At 39.1% G+C, this 13,560-nt stretch overlaps 3 protein-coding genes across 4 annotated transcripts in view; 1 reads left to right on the top strand and 2 right to left on the bottom strand.

The window, feature by feature from the left end:
• Positions 1-165: 165 nt before the first annotated feature.
• LOC306892493 (ribosome assembly protein METTL17, mitochondrial-like) lies at positions 166-7,500 on the bottom strand (the record flags this gene model as incomplete). The annotated part of the gene is made up of 14 exons (XM_079453622.1): positions 166-259; positions 389-582; positions 1,488-1,580; positions 1,696-1,746; positions 1,961-2,029; positions 2,131-2,238; positions 2,333-2,403; positions 2,487-2,581; positions 2,736-2,809; positions 2,912-2,993; positions 3,063-3,150; positions 3,249-3,398; positions 3,483-3,621; positions 7,354-7,500. The coding sequence occupies 14 exons, from the start codon at positions 7,498-7,500 to the stop codon at positions 166-168; spliced, it is 1,455 nt and encodes a 484-aa protein (XP_079309748.1).
• A 1,374-nt stretch (positions 7,501-8,874) lies between these two features.
• parp2 (poly (ADP-ribose) polymerase 2) overlaps positions 8,875-13,560 on the top strand; it is a 35,915-nt gene continuing 31,229 nt past the window's right edge. Inside the window, exon 1 of the mRNA XM_079452301.1 lies at positions 8,875-9,017. The gene's annotated coding sequence lies outside the window, so the exon portion shown is untranslated. The remainder of the gene's footprint in view (positions 9,018-13,560) is intronic.
• LOC306891785 (ribosome assembly protein METTL17, mitochondrial-like) overlaps positions 9,562-13,560 on the bottom strand; it is a 30,396-nt gene continuing 26,397 nt past the window's right edge. The window contains exons 13-14 of one of the 2 annotated variants that reach the window (XM_079452316.1): positions 10,020-10,219; positions 9,562-9,891 (exon numbers count right to left, since the gene is read on the bottom strand). In XM_079452316.1, the coding sequence (XP_079308442.1) occupies positions 9,798-9,891; positions 10,020-10,219 (294 nt within the window). In that variant the 3' untranslated portion in view covers positions 9,562-9,797. The remainder of the gene's footprint in view (positions 9,892-10,019; positions 10,220-13,560) is intronic. The other variant, XM_079452315.1, reaches the window with a different exon arrangement.

Genomic DNA, 13,560 nt, shown 5'->3' with positions numbered 1-13,560 from the left:
AATTCATAGCGATAAAATCTTTCTTTTGTAAGAACAATACAGTTCAATTCAGAGAGAAAATAGACTGCAATAATAAACTTGTTTATTTGCAAATAAATATCACAAAGATCAAATCGCTTTGACTGAAAATAGAAATGATAATAATACAGAATTAATAGATGAACTTCAAAGATTCTTATTCATTTTAGTGTCATCATCCTCATGAAACATTGGCAACAGATCTCCCCAGTCACTGTTTCTGGCGCATCTGTACATGTCCCTGTAAGACAGGACAAGAAAATCAAATATGACACACATCTTCATAAAAAAAGACAAAAGAGTGTAATCTGATACAGATCATATAGCTGGATGAAATCAGAGAGATTGGTGAAATGAATGTGTTTCATACTTTCCATGATGACGGGCTGTTACGGCCACTTGTTTGAGTTCTCCATCAGAGCAACAGAGCTGACACTGAACATGTCTGGGTCTACGACGGACTTGTGCTGTGAGTCTGCCCATATCAAAACCCTCATTCTGCTTCTCTTCCTGTGATCTGGATATGATGAGGTAACTGAACTTCTCCTGCTGTCTTTCTTGGCTCTGTGAAGTTTGATCAATGGAGAACGGATGAGAGAAACAAATGACTTTGTTCTGCTGAACACAACCAGTAACCAAACAGATCCATAGTAGAGAAAATAAATACTATTGGAGTCAATGGGGGATGAGATCTGTTTGGTTCCTGACATTCTTTCAAATATCTTCCTTTGTGTTTAGCAAAACGAAGACATTTATAGAGGTTTGGAACAATCTAGGAGAGAGTAAATTATCAAAGATATTTTAGTTTTGGGTGAAATATCCCTTAAATGCCATTCCAGCATCCATGGCACATTTATAGCAAGAACCAGATAATCCATACATATTAGTCTATACACAAATTGATCCATACACAACACAAGTCAGGGGTCGGGGCAATTTAGAGTAGTGTACTTTTTCAATACTGCTTGACACTAAATTTACCAAATTTTTTGTTAATAAAAGTACACTTTTAAGGTCTGGAGAGCAGATGAAAGGAAGACAGAGTACACTTCAAAAAGGTTGTATTTGACTCATAATCCCAGTCTAGATACAGTATTATACTGTTATTGTTTCACAGTATTTTACTATATTGCAGTCAAATGACAAAAATCCATTACAGTGTATACTAATACAAGAAGTATACTAATATCACACTTGAAAGTAAGGAATGGTAGTGAGTATGGATGCATTTTATAATGCACATTGCAAACATGTAGGGATATGTTTATGTACAAATTTGGCCGGTAACAATAACTGATAATTCTTTACCATTGGAAGCCGATAACTGTTATATGGCCGTTCTACAGTATCTACATATTAATCTACATTTAAATTATCGGACGATACCGATAACATTAAAAATGACCATAAATCGGCCCATAATGTATGGTGCGGTGCATCTCTAAACAAATTAGCTATAGTTGACTTACCCTGGATAAAGGCAGAGAATAGTAGAACTGGATGAAGTTACAGGGAACTACAGATTGCTTGATCAACTTGGGGCAAAGCAGCTCATGAGTGCACTGTAAAATAAAGACGGACGACAAAATGAACCAGCCCTGAAAATAATGAAAATAAAACTTTATAACAATATATCACACTGCGATACGGATAGTAAGGATGGGTTTAGTGACGCACAGGGGCAAAAACAGCTGGTCTCCTCATGTCATGTATAACCTCCTCTTCTCCCTACAGTTACAAAGAATGAAGGAAAATATACTTCTGTTAGTTTCTTAACAGGGAATGAGACTGCCTTTGGTGCAAAGAATCACATCATACTTCTAATCGTCAGTTCAAAAAGAAAGTGAAACACTTAGAAAAGCAATATGAAGTAAATGTTATTAACACCGCAAAATGTATATACAGTAGTATACAAGCTGTACATTGCATATCACTAGTATACCTTCAGTAAAGCATTTCTGGCCTCCATAAGAATTTGATGACCGTCTTTGGTTCCATTCTCCACAAGTACCTGTACAAAGCATCAAGAATGGCATTTAGAAATATCACACTATCATCAATAACCGAAATTAGTCTTTAATGTTCTGCTTCAACTCAAGCATCATAACTCACAAGGTAGGAGTTGGTTTTTCTCCAGAGAGTGTAAATAGCGTTCAGTCTCTCGTTCAGCGTTGCTATTTCTGACAAAGAGAAAGCAGCTAACACAAGATCATACTGAACCTGTGGAAATGAGAAACCTTCATTATATACTGTTGTGTGAAGCAGTGCACTATCTAGGCTATATGTGAGTATCGAGTATAGCATCTAAAGATACCTTTGGAGAAACAGGGAGGAATTGACGGAAATATACGTGTTTGATCACTGGATTATCCATTTCCTCACCACCTGTTTGGTACAAACACAGCTCATGAAACACAGTTTCGTCAGTGAATATAACTATACCAGATGTTTAAGTCATTGGAAATGACCTCCTAGCAGCTGTTCTGCTAATGTGTTCATGTCTCCCGAGCTGTCCACGCAAACATACTCCTTCAAACTGTCTCCCCAGAGTGAGTGTGACGCCCTGAATGAAAGAAGAAAACATTAAACATAGTCTACTTTACGAAAAGAAAATGATTTAATACACTTTATATAGTTTATTACTTTTCAATGTATGCCACTTGGAGGTTTTGATGAATTTATGACAGAATTCTGTTGTTATACTATATCTTACTCACCAAGCACCCGAACCAAGTCCTGATCCAAAGTCCAGGAGCGAAGACGGTACAAACAAAGGATCTCTCTTCTTTATCTAGAAGAAACATCAGTGACATATAGACAGATTAGAGAGGGTGTTTACCGTATGTCTGTATACAAACTATCATTAAAAACACACTTAATGAGCAAGAAATACCTCATTTAATGCTCTGATGACAGCAGCATAACCACCAGCGAGTCTAGCAGCCATGTACAGCAAGCCAAGCTCTTCATCATATCTAGAGGGGAAACACATACTTAGAAACATGCCATAAATGCATCCAATAATGCATATACATAAACTTTACCTGAGAACAGTCCTGTGGTATGTTGTTCGTCTCAGTTCTGATAACACATTCTTTTTAATTCGAGCCTCTAGCTCACGGTCACCAACGTCTGAAAAAAAGGTTTTGTTCAAAGGTTTGAGTATGGTCTTCAATTCACATTAAACCAAACATTATCCATCATAATCATCTTCATCATATAGAACCCACCGTTCTGGCTATCCCTCTCTTTATCCAGATATTTCCTCTCAAGAAGGAGGGCTTTCTCCCGGAGTTGTGAGGGTTCCACTGCCCGCTTCCTGCTCCAAAGGAAGTTTGTCAGTTTTTGTGCCCTTTCAGTCAGATCTTTTACCTCCGCCCCTAAAATCACCATTTCCGTTCGCAGTTAGTCGATTGAGACATGATTATGTGCTTTTTGAAATGGTTAACATGAACAATTCTGACCTCGTAAGACGGAGAGCGCCGCTTGCTGCAGCGGTTCGGGCAGGCACACCGTTTTGAGGTTCGTCACACCCGGATGCTTTCTGTGAGGAGAACCTTTCAAGAAGTTTGCCTGGACTAGAGGCTCCGCGGTACATTGACGCTAAAAACAGACACAATGTAATTGCCAAAATTATTAAAGTCAATATGACACACAGTATTTTTATAATGTGTAATTTGTAAAGTATGATACAAAGAGTTTGGTTCCAAAATGAGAATTTTTCTAAAATCAATTTTTTCTTATTGTGCATTCCAATTAATGCTACAATGTGTAAATTTGGATCGCTAGACGGTGGTGCACTTTCCAAACAACAACAAAAGGCGAAGCTAAATGACGTTAAGTAGTAGAGCGGAATTATGGGACATGAAATTATCACCATCCAGAGGCTTATAGAGATCACGGACGAGATAATGAATTAATTTTACAACCGGAAACTGAGGGAATTGCGGAGTCGCTGATATGCGACATATAGAAGGGCGACAAGGGACGGGCCATTATTTGAAATAGTAATTTCTCTGGATTTGCACATTCTTGGGAACATTTGGGATAATGAAAGTGCACAACTGCATGAAATACATCACACTGTGCAAGTCATTCTTTAGATATTTCATAACAAAATTCTTCCATATTGTGGCTTTAATATAAACTAAAATGCAGTTAAGCCATAATAACACAAAACATACAGCTAACTAACACAATAAAACACTATAAAACATGATAACACAATAAAAACATTAATATATGAAAGAATATAAAAAGAATTATGTCATTTTGGAGCCAAACACTTAAAAAAACAAATGAAGGGATTTGATTTTATTCAACAGGATTCCTATGACATGATTGAATGGGAGGAGTTTTCAACTAAAAAGTAGTTTGACCAATCACTGCACAGCAATTACCATATTCCATCACTCTCGGACTTGGAGCTCAAACTAATTAATAAAAGTCTTTCAAAACAACTTATTCGTCCTAATAACACCAGTTATTAATTCAAACTGCTCCAGCAAGGTCACAATTATGGACACGTCACGTTCTTCCCCATCACCACCACTCATAGAGGTAGTCACACTTGCGCGGTATATAGACCCGGCGCTAGACGCCTCACTATCGAGCGGAAGGAAGTTCACTGCAGAGGTCACGAACTGAGTGTTCATCACTCAACCAATCACCTCGGGGAAGGTCTGAGACAAGAGCCAATCGCTGTCCTTGCAGGACACCATCCGACCGGATGAGCGAGCGCACAGAAACACGGGTCAAAGCGCGGTGTCCTCGCACGAGACGTTGCTCGTTGTCGTTGCGCAAAGTTCAGCGGGTCAACCGATGCGATCCGCGCCGACTTGGAAACGCTCGCGGCTGGCGTAACGAGTGCGATGTGTGAGCTAGCATACGGTGCTAGAACCCAATTCAGACTACTCTCCCTCCGCTTTTTGGCTCTATGATGGAAATAATTCACCCGTTGCGCTTCTTTCCAACGTATAGAAACGTGGCATCTCAAAATTATTAAAGTCAACATGACACACGGTGTATGCAACAAATAAACTATTTTTATAATGTGGAATTTGTAAAGTATGATACAAAGAGTTTGGTTCCAAAATGAGAATTTTTCTAAAATCATGTTTTTTTATTGTGCATTCCAATTAATGCCACAATGTGTAAATTTGGACCGCTAGACGGTGGTGCACTTTCCAAACAACAACAAAAGGCGAAGCTAAATGACGTTTAGTAGTAGAGCGGAATTATGGGACATGAAATTATCACCATCCAGAGGCTTATAGAGATCACGGACGAGATAATGAATTAATTTTACAACCGGAAACTGAGGGAATTGCGGAGTCGCTGATATGCGACATATAGAAGGGCGACAAGGGACGGGCCATTATTTGAAATAGTAATTTCTCTGGATTTGCACATTCTTGGGAACATTTGGGATAATGTAAGTGCACAACTGCATGAAATACATCACACTGTGCAAGTCATTCTTTAGATATTTCATAACAAAATTCTTCCATATTGTGGCTTTAATATAAACTAAAATGCAGTTAAGCCATAATAACACAAAACATACAGCTAACTAACACAATAAAACACTATAAAACATGATAACACAATAAAAACATTAATATATGAAAGAATATAAAAAGAATTATGTCATTTTGGAGCCAAACACTTAAAAAAACAAATGAAGGGATTTGATTTTATTCAACAGGATTCCTATGACATGATTGAATGGGAGGAGTTTTCAACTAAAAAGTAGTTTGACCAATCACTGCACAGCAATTACCATATTCCATCACTCTCGGACTTGGAGCTCAAACTAATTAATAAAAGTCTTTCAAAACAACTTATTCGTCCTAATAACACCAGTTATTAATTCAAACTGCTCCAGCAAGGTCACAATTATGGACACGTCACGTTCTTCCCCATCACCACCACTCATAGAGGTAGTCACACTTGCGCGGTATATAGACCCGGCGCTAGACGCCTCACTATCGAGCGGAAGGAAGTTCACTGCAGAGGTCACGAACTGAGTGTTCATCACTCAACCAATCACCTCGGGGAAGGTCTGAGACAAGAGCCAATCGCTGTCCTTGCAGGACACCATCCGACCGGATGAGCGAGCGCACAGAAACACGGGTCAAAGCGCGGTGTCCTCGCACGAGACGTTGATCGTTGCGCAAAGTTCAGCGGGTCAACCGATGCGATCCGCGCCGACTTGGAAACGCTCGCGGCTGGCGTAACAAGTGCGATGTGTGAGCTAGCATACGGTGCTAGAACCCAATTCAGACTACTCTCCCTCCGCTTTTTGGCTCTATGATGGAAATAACTCACCCGTTGCGCTTCTTTCCAACGTATAGAAACGTGGCATCTCAAAATTATTAAAGTCAACATGACACACGATGTATGCAAAAAATAAACTATTTTTATAATGTGGAATTTGTAAAGTATGATACAAAGAGTTTGGTTCCAAAATGAGAATTTTTCTAAAATCATGTTTTTTTTATTGTGCATTCCAATTAATGCCACAATGTGTAAATTTGGACCGCTAGACGGTGGTGCACTTTCCAAACAACAACAAAAGGCGAAGCTAAATGACGTTAAGTAGTAGAGCGGAATTATGGGACATGAAATTATCACCATCCAGAGGCTTATAGAGATCACGGACGAGATAATGAATTAATTTTACAACCGGAAACTGAGGGAATTGGGGAGTCGCTGATATGCGACATATAGAAGGGCGACAAGGGACGGGCCATTATTTGAAATAGTAATTTCTCTGGATTTGCACATTCTTGGGAACATTTGGGATAATGAAAGTGCACAACTGCATGAAATACATCACACTGTGCAAGTCATTCTTTAGATATTTCATAACAAAATTCTTCCATATTGTGGCTTTAATATAAACTAAAATGCAGTTAAGCCATAATAACACAAAACATACAGCTAACTAACACAATAAAACACTATAAAACATGATAACACAATAAAAACATTAATATATGAAAGAATATAAAAAGAATTATGTCATTTTGGAGCCAAACACTCAAAAAAACAAATGAAGGGATTTGATTTTATTCAACAGGATTCCTGTGACATGTTTGAATGGGAGGAGTTACAACTAAGAAGTAGTTTGACCAATCACTGCACAGCAATTACCATATTCCATCACTCTCGGACTTGGAGCTCAAACTAATTAATAAAAGTCTTTCAAAACAACTTATTCGTCCTAATAACACCAGTTATTAATTCAAACTGCTCCAGCATAAAGGTCACAATTATGGACACGTCACGTTCTTCCCCATCACCACCACTCATAGAGGTAGTCACACTTGCCCGGTATATACACACGGCGCTAGACGCCTCACTATCGAGCGGAAGGAAGTTCACTGCAGAGGTCACGAACTGAGTGTTCATCACTCGACCAATCACCTCGGGGAAGGTCTGAGACAAGAGCCAATCGCTGTCCTCGCAGGACACCATCCGACCGGATGAGCGAGCGCACAGAAACACGGGTCACAGCGCGGTGTCCTCGCACGAGACGTTGATCGTTGCGCAAAGTTCAGCGGGTCAACCGATGCGATACGCGCCGACTTGGAAACGCTCGCGGCTGGCGTAACGAGTGCGATGTGTGAGCTAGCATACGGTGCTAGAACCCAATTCAGACTACTCTCCCTCCGCTTTTTGGCTCTATGATGGAAATAACTCACCCGTTGCGCTTCTTTCCAACGTATAGAAACGTGGCATCTCAAAATTATTAAAGTCAACATGACACACGTTGTATGCAACAAATAAACTATTTTTATAATGTGTAATTTGTAAAGTATGATATGAAGAGTTTGGTTCCAAAATGAGAATTTTTCTAAAATCATGTTTTTTTATTGTGCATTACAATTAATGCCACAATGTGTAAATTTGGACCGCTAGACGGTGGTGCACTTTCCAAACAACAACAAAAGGCGAAGCTAAATGACGTTAAGTAGTAGAGCGGAATTATGGGACATGAAGTTATCACCATCCAGAGGCTTATAGAGATCACGGACGAGATAATGAATTAATTTTACAACCGGAAACTGAGGGAATTGCGGAGTCGCTGATATGCGACATATAGAAGGGCGACAAGGGACGGACCATTATTTGAAATAGTAATTTCTCTGGATTTGCACATTCTTGGGAACATTTGGGATAATGTAAGTGCACAACTGCATGAAATACATCACACTGTGCAAGTCATTCTTTGGATATTTCATAACAAAATTCTTCCATATTGTGGCTTTAATATAAACTAAAATGCAGTTAAGCCACAATAACACAAAACATACAGCTAACTAACAAAATAAAACACTATAAAACATGATAACACAATAAAAACATTAATATATGAAAGAATATAAAAAGAATTATGTCATTTTGGAGCCAAACACTTAAAAAACCAAATGAAGGGATTTGATTTAATTCAACAGGATTCCTGTGACATGTTTGAATGGGAGGAGTTACAACTAAGAAGTAGTTTGACCAATCACTGCACAGCAATTACCATATTCCATCACTCTCGGACTTGGAGCTCAAACTAATTAATAAAAGTCTTTCAAAACAACTTATTCGTCCTAATAACACCAGTTATTAATTCAAACTGCTCCAGCATAAAGGTCACAATTATGGACACGTCACGTTCTTCCCCATCACCACCACTCATAGAGGTAGTCACACTTGCCCGGTATATAAACACGGCGCTAGACGCCTCCCTATCGAGCGGAAGGAAGTTCACTGTAGAGGTCACGAACTGAGTGTTCATCACTCAACCAATCACCTCGGGGAAGGTCTGAGACAAGAGCCAATCGCTGTCCTCGCAGGACACCATCCGACCGGATGAGCGAGCGCACAGAAACACGGGTCACAGCGCGGTGTCCTCGCACGAGACGTTGATCGTTGCGCAAAGTTCAGCGGGTCAACCGATGCGATCCGCGCCGACTTGGAAACGCTCGCGGCTGGCGTAACGAGTGCGATGTGTGAGCTAGCATACGGTGCTAGAACCCAATTCAGACTACTCTCCCTCCGCTTTTTGGCTCTATGATGGAAATAACTCACTAGAAAAGACGATAACCCAGGGGACTGAACCGAAAACAACAATATCAGACAAGTGAGTGAGGAAACACTGTGATTTAAATAAGCAGAACTAATAGGTGCAAATGATCAAATGAGAAACAGCTAAGACTAATCAATGGGGAACCAAGAAACTACAAAGGACTACAAACTAGAGCAGGAATAAAACAGATACAAATTAAAAGTCCCCAGAACAGAAAACCTGAATTTTAGGTTTTAAGTCCACGCGACACAGAAGGAGGCTCAGTGTAGAGGTTTTGTTTATGTGTTTAGCATTTGTCCTCATAGGACTTCATCTGACCAGATGAGTAATGTCACACTAGGACTCTCCCTCTGCTCTTTTTATATTTGTAGTTATATTGTGCAGAAAAGCAGCACAAAAGATTCAGTAAGGTCTGAAGCATTATTGTATGTGGCTTTATAAGGTCTTCATAATGAAATATAAAAGGTTGGATTGTAACCAGGATTTGACTGTTTAATATTGATACATTTTCATACACAGTTATGTTTTCAATTCATAGCGACAACATATTTCTTTTGTGAGAACAATAAAGTGCAATACAGAGAAAAAATAGACTGCAATAATGAACTTGTTTATTTGCAAATAAATATCACAAAGATCAAATCGCTTTGACTGAAAATAGAAATGATAATAATACAGAATTAATAGATTAACTTCAAAGATTGTCATTAATTTTAGTGTCATCATCCTCATGAAACATTGGCAACAGATCTCCCCAGTCACTGTTTCTGGCGCATCTGTACATGTCTCTGTAAGACAGGACAAGAAAATCAAATATGACACACATCTTCATAAAACAGACAAAAGAGTCTAATCTGATACAGAACATATAGCTGGATGAAATCTGAGAGATTGGTGAAATGAATGTGTTTCATACTTTCCATGATGACGGGCTGTTACGGCCACTTGTTTGAGTTCTCCATCAGAGCAACAGAGCTGACACTGAACATGTCTGGGTCTACGACGGACTTGTGCCGTGAGTCTGCCCATATCAAAACCCTCATTCTGCTGAGTCTTCTCTTCCTGTGATCTGGATATGATGAGGTAACTGAACTTCTCCTGCTGTCTTTCTTGGCTCTGTGAAGTTTATCAATGGAGAACGGATGAGAGAAACATCACTAGATTTCTTGTCAAAAGTGTGAGAGGTCAGGCTAGGATCTTGCTCAACAGCTCAATAAAATGAGATCATATATGTATTTAAAATCTATTGTGTTACAAATCCGAATTACAAATCCAAATCTGTGTAAATTTCTTTGTTTTGTTGAACACGGAGAAATATATTTGGAAGAATGCTTGTAACCAAACAGTTCTTGACCACCATAGTAGGAAAAAATATCATGGAGGCCAAAAGTGCCCCAAACTGTTTGCTTTCCTACATTCTTCAAAATATCTTCTTTGGTGTTCAACAGAAGAAAAAATATTGAAAGTAATTTTTCCTATTATGGTAGTCAATGGTGGACAATAACTGTTTGGTTATAAGCATTCTTCCATTTTTCTCTGTGTTCATCAGAATAAATACATGTATACAGACTTTGAAGAACTTTGGGACGAGTAAATTGAGACCATTTTCATTTCTGTGTATACTTAAATACACTTCAAGTATATTTCACTTTATACTTAAAAAAGCAAGTACTGTATACTCATATCAATGTACTAGTAGCATGCTTGTTTATTTATTGTTTAATTCTTAAACATATAGTTTACACAAAAATGAATGTTTTAAGTTTGAATAATTGTTTCAAACCTGTAAAAATGGCTTTGTTCTGCTGAACACAACCAGTAACCAAACAGATCCATAGTAGAGAAAATAATTACTATTGGAGTCAATGGGGGATGAGATCTGTTTGGTACCTGACATTCTTTCAAATATCTTCCTTTGTGTTTAGCAAAACGAAGACATTTATAGAGGTTTGGAACAATCTAAGAGTGAGTAAATTATCAAAGATATTTTAGTTTTGGGTGAAATATCCCTTAAATGCCATTCCAGCATCCAAGGCAACATTTATGGCAAGATCCAGATAATCCATACACAAGTCTATACACAAATTGATCGATACACAACACAAGTCAGGGGTCGGGGCAATTTAGAGTAGTGTACTTTTTCAAGTTTACTGCTTGACACTACATTGACCAAATTTTTAGTTAATAAAAGTACTGGAGAGCAGATAAAAGTAAGACAGAAAGTACACTTTAAAAAGGTTGTATTTGACCTATAATCCCAGTCTAGATACAGTATTATACTAATACAAGAAGTATACTAATACCACACTTGAAACTTATTTTTTTGTAAAACTGTGCAAAGGTAAGCTGTAAATAAACGTATCAGTATGTATTTATAATAATAATATTGTAATTTTGCAAATCTTTAGTTGGCAAATTAGTTGATTTGTTATTTGAAGAGGAATTAGGCTAACTTCGCGTAATCGCGGAAATTCCAACTTTAACCCGGAAACAACGTCTCAATTTAGTAAAGCTGTGTCACGAGTGAGGTTGGAAGAACACAATTTCAGGCACTGGTGAAGGGGTTAACAAGCCTTTAAGAAAATAAATGACAAAAACACCCACGATGGGGGAAAAAACACTGACAGGACTAAATATGCAAACTGGAAAATAAACACTTCCCACCTGGGGGCAAAACAAACTAAATACTGACACGACGTCACACAGAGGCCAACAAAGAAGAAGGGAACTTGGCCTAATGGTTAGAGCGTTGGGCTTGTGATCAGAAGGTTGCCGGTTCTAAGCAGGTCATGACTGAAGTGCCCTTGAGCAAGACACCTAACCCCTGATTGCTCTGCAGTAATGTGCCACTGTAAAAAAAACTACTTGATAAAAGCGTCTTCCAAATGAATAAATGTAAATTAATACAAATAACAGTGATTTATGTATGCCAGTATACTGTATTATACATCATATATTGTCCAATTGTATAAAACGTATCAGTACCTTAATGGTCACTGACAATCCCCCTCTGGATTTGATGTCCACTTACAAATTTCTGTAACATGCACAATGTATGCCATGTTTGGTTCGATTAAAACAAACTCGGGTGCAATTGCGATGTTGATCCGGTTTATTTGTGTAGTGTGAACGCTGCCACCTGAACCCTGGTGTGCACCAAACAAGCGGGCCGAGACCGCTGAAAAGATGGTAATACAATTCGATTGTAATACAAATGCAACGTGGACCAAAGGCATCGGATCGAAACAAAAAACAGGATGTGATGTCACCAGATGCGACCCTAATAATCACATGATTGTACAGGGAGAAGAGAGGTGTGTGCAAAGCAAAATGAGCCGAGGGCAACCCGCCGTCTTCTAGCAGCAGATCTTTGTTTGTACATGCAGGAATTAATGACGCTGATTTGATTCATGTAGAAATGTTTTGAGGTCATCGTGTGCTCGGAGCTGACAAAAATACCACAATATGAGGACAGAAACGAGCATGTTTGTCACAGCATGTATCATTGTTATTAATATTCAGAGTTCCGTCGAATGATACACATCATGGAAGCCAAGACCAATCAGGTTGTAGCCTTACCCCTGTGCTTTTAGGTTCTGAATCTTTGGTTCGGTGTTAAAATGCCAGCGTGAACGCTAAGCGAACCAGGAATATATATATATATCTTTTTTTTGGTCCAGACCAAAAGTACCAAACGAACCGAACTTCAAGTATGAACAGGCCCTTACTGTTGCTTTTGATTGTGGTACAATGCAAAACCCTGTTTGGTAATAAGAAAACCTGCAGCATACATAAAAAAAGATGCTTAGGAAAAGAACATGGATTTTTGTTTGTTTTGCAAAACAAATCAGTGTGATCATTGAAGGATGGCTGTTCATCAAATATGACTCTGAATTTCCTGGCTGTTTTGGAAGGAGTGATTGTGGTATTGCCAAGTTGGATGGTGAGATTGTGTCGGACCATGGGGTGTGCCGGAATCAAGAGTAGTTCTGTCTTGGCAGGGTTCAGCTGGAGGTGATGCTCTTTCATCCAAGCTGAGATGTCATTTAGGCAGGCTGTTATGCAAGCTGCTACAGTAGTGTCATCTGGGTGAAATAAGATGTAGATTCGGGTGTCGTCAGTATAACAATGATGGGACCCAAGGATGTTGTGTAGATGGAAAAGCAGCGGTCCCTGAGGGACCCCAGCGATCACGTGGTGAGCAGTGGACGCTAGTCCCTCCATGACACACTGTAGGATCTGCTAAGAGGTAGGCTTTGAACCAGCGGAGAGCAGTATCTGGTGATTAAAAGTGTAAAACGCTGTAGATAAGTCTAGCAGAATCAGGGCCGAGGATTAAGATTTCACCTTGGCTAGCCGCAGTGCTTCTGTGACCGATAGAAGTGCAGTCTCAGTGGAGTGCTTTGTTTTGAAGCCAGACTGCTTGTCATCCAGTAGTTTGTTCTGGGATCGGTAGG

The sequence above is a fragment of the Barbatula barbatula genome, assembly GCF_947034865.1.
Source record: "Barbatula barbatula genome assembly, chromosome: 3".
NCBI classification, from domain to species: domain Eukaryota; kingdom Metazoa; phylum Chordata; class Actinopteri; order Cypriniformes; family Nemacheilidae; genus Barbatula; species Barbatula barbatula.
Note: the sequence above shows the minus strand (reverse complement) of the source record. Positions and strands in the feature narration are given on the sequence as shown.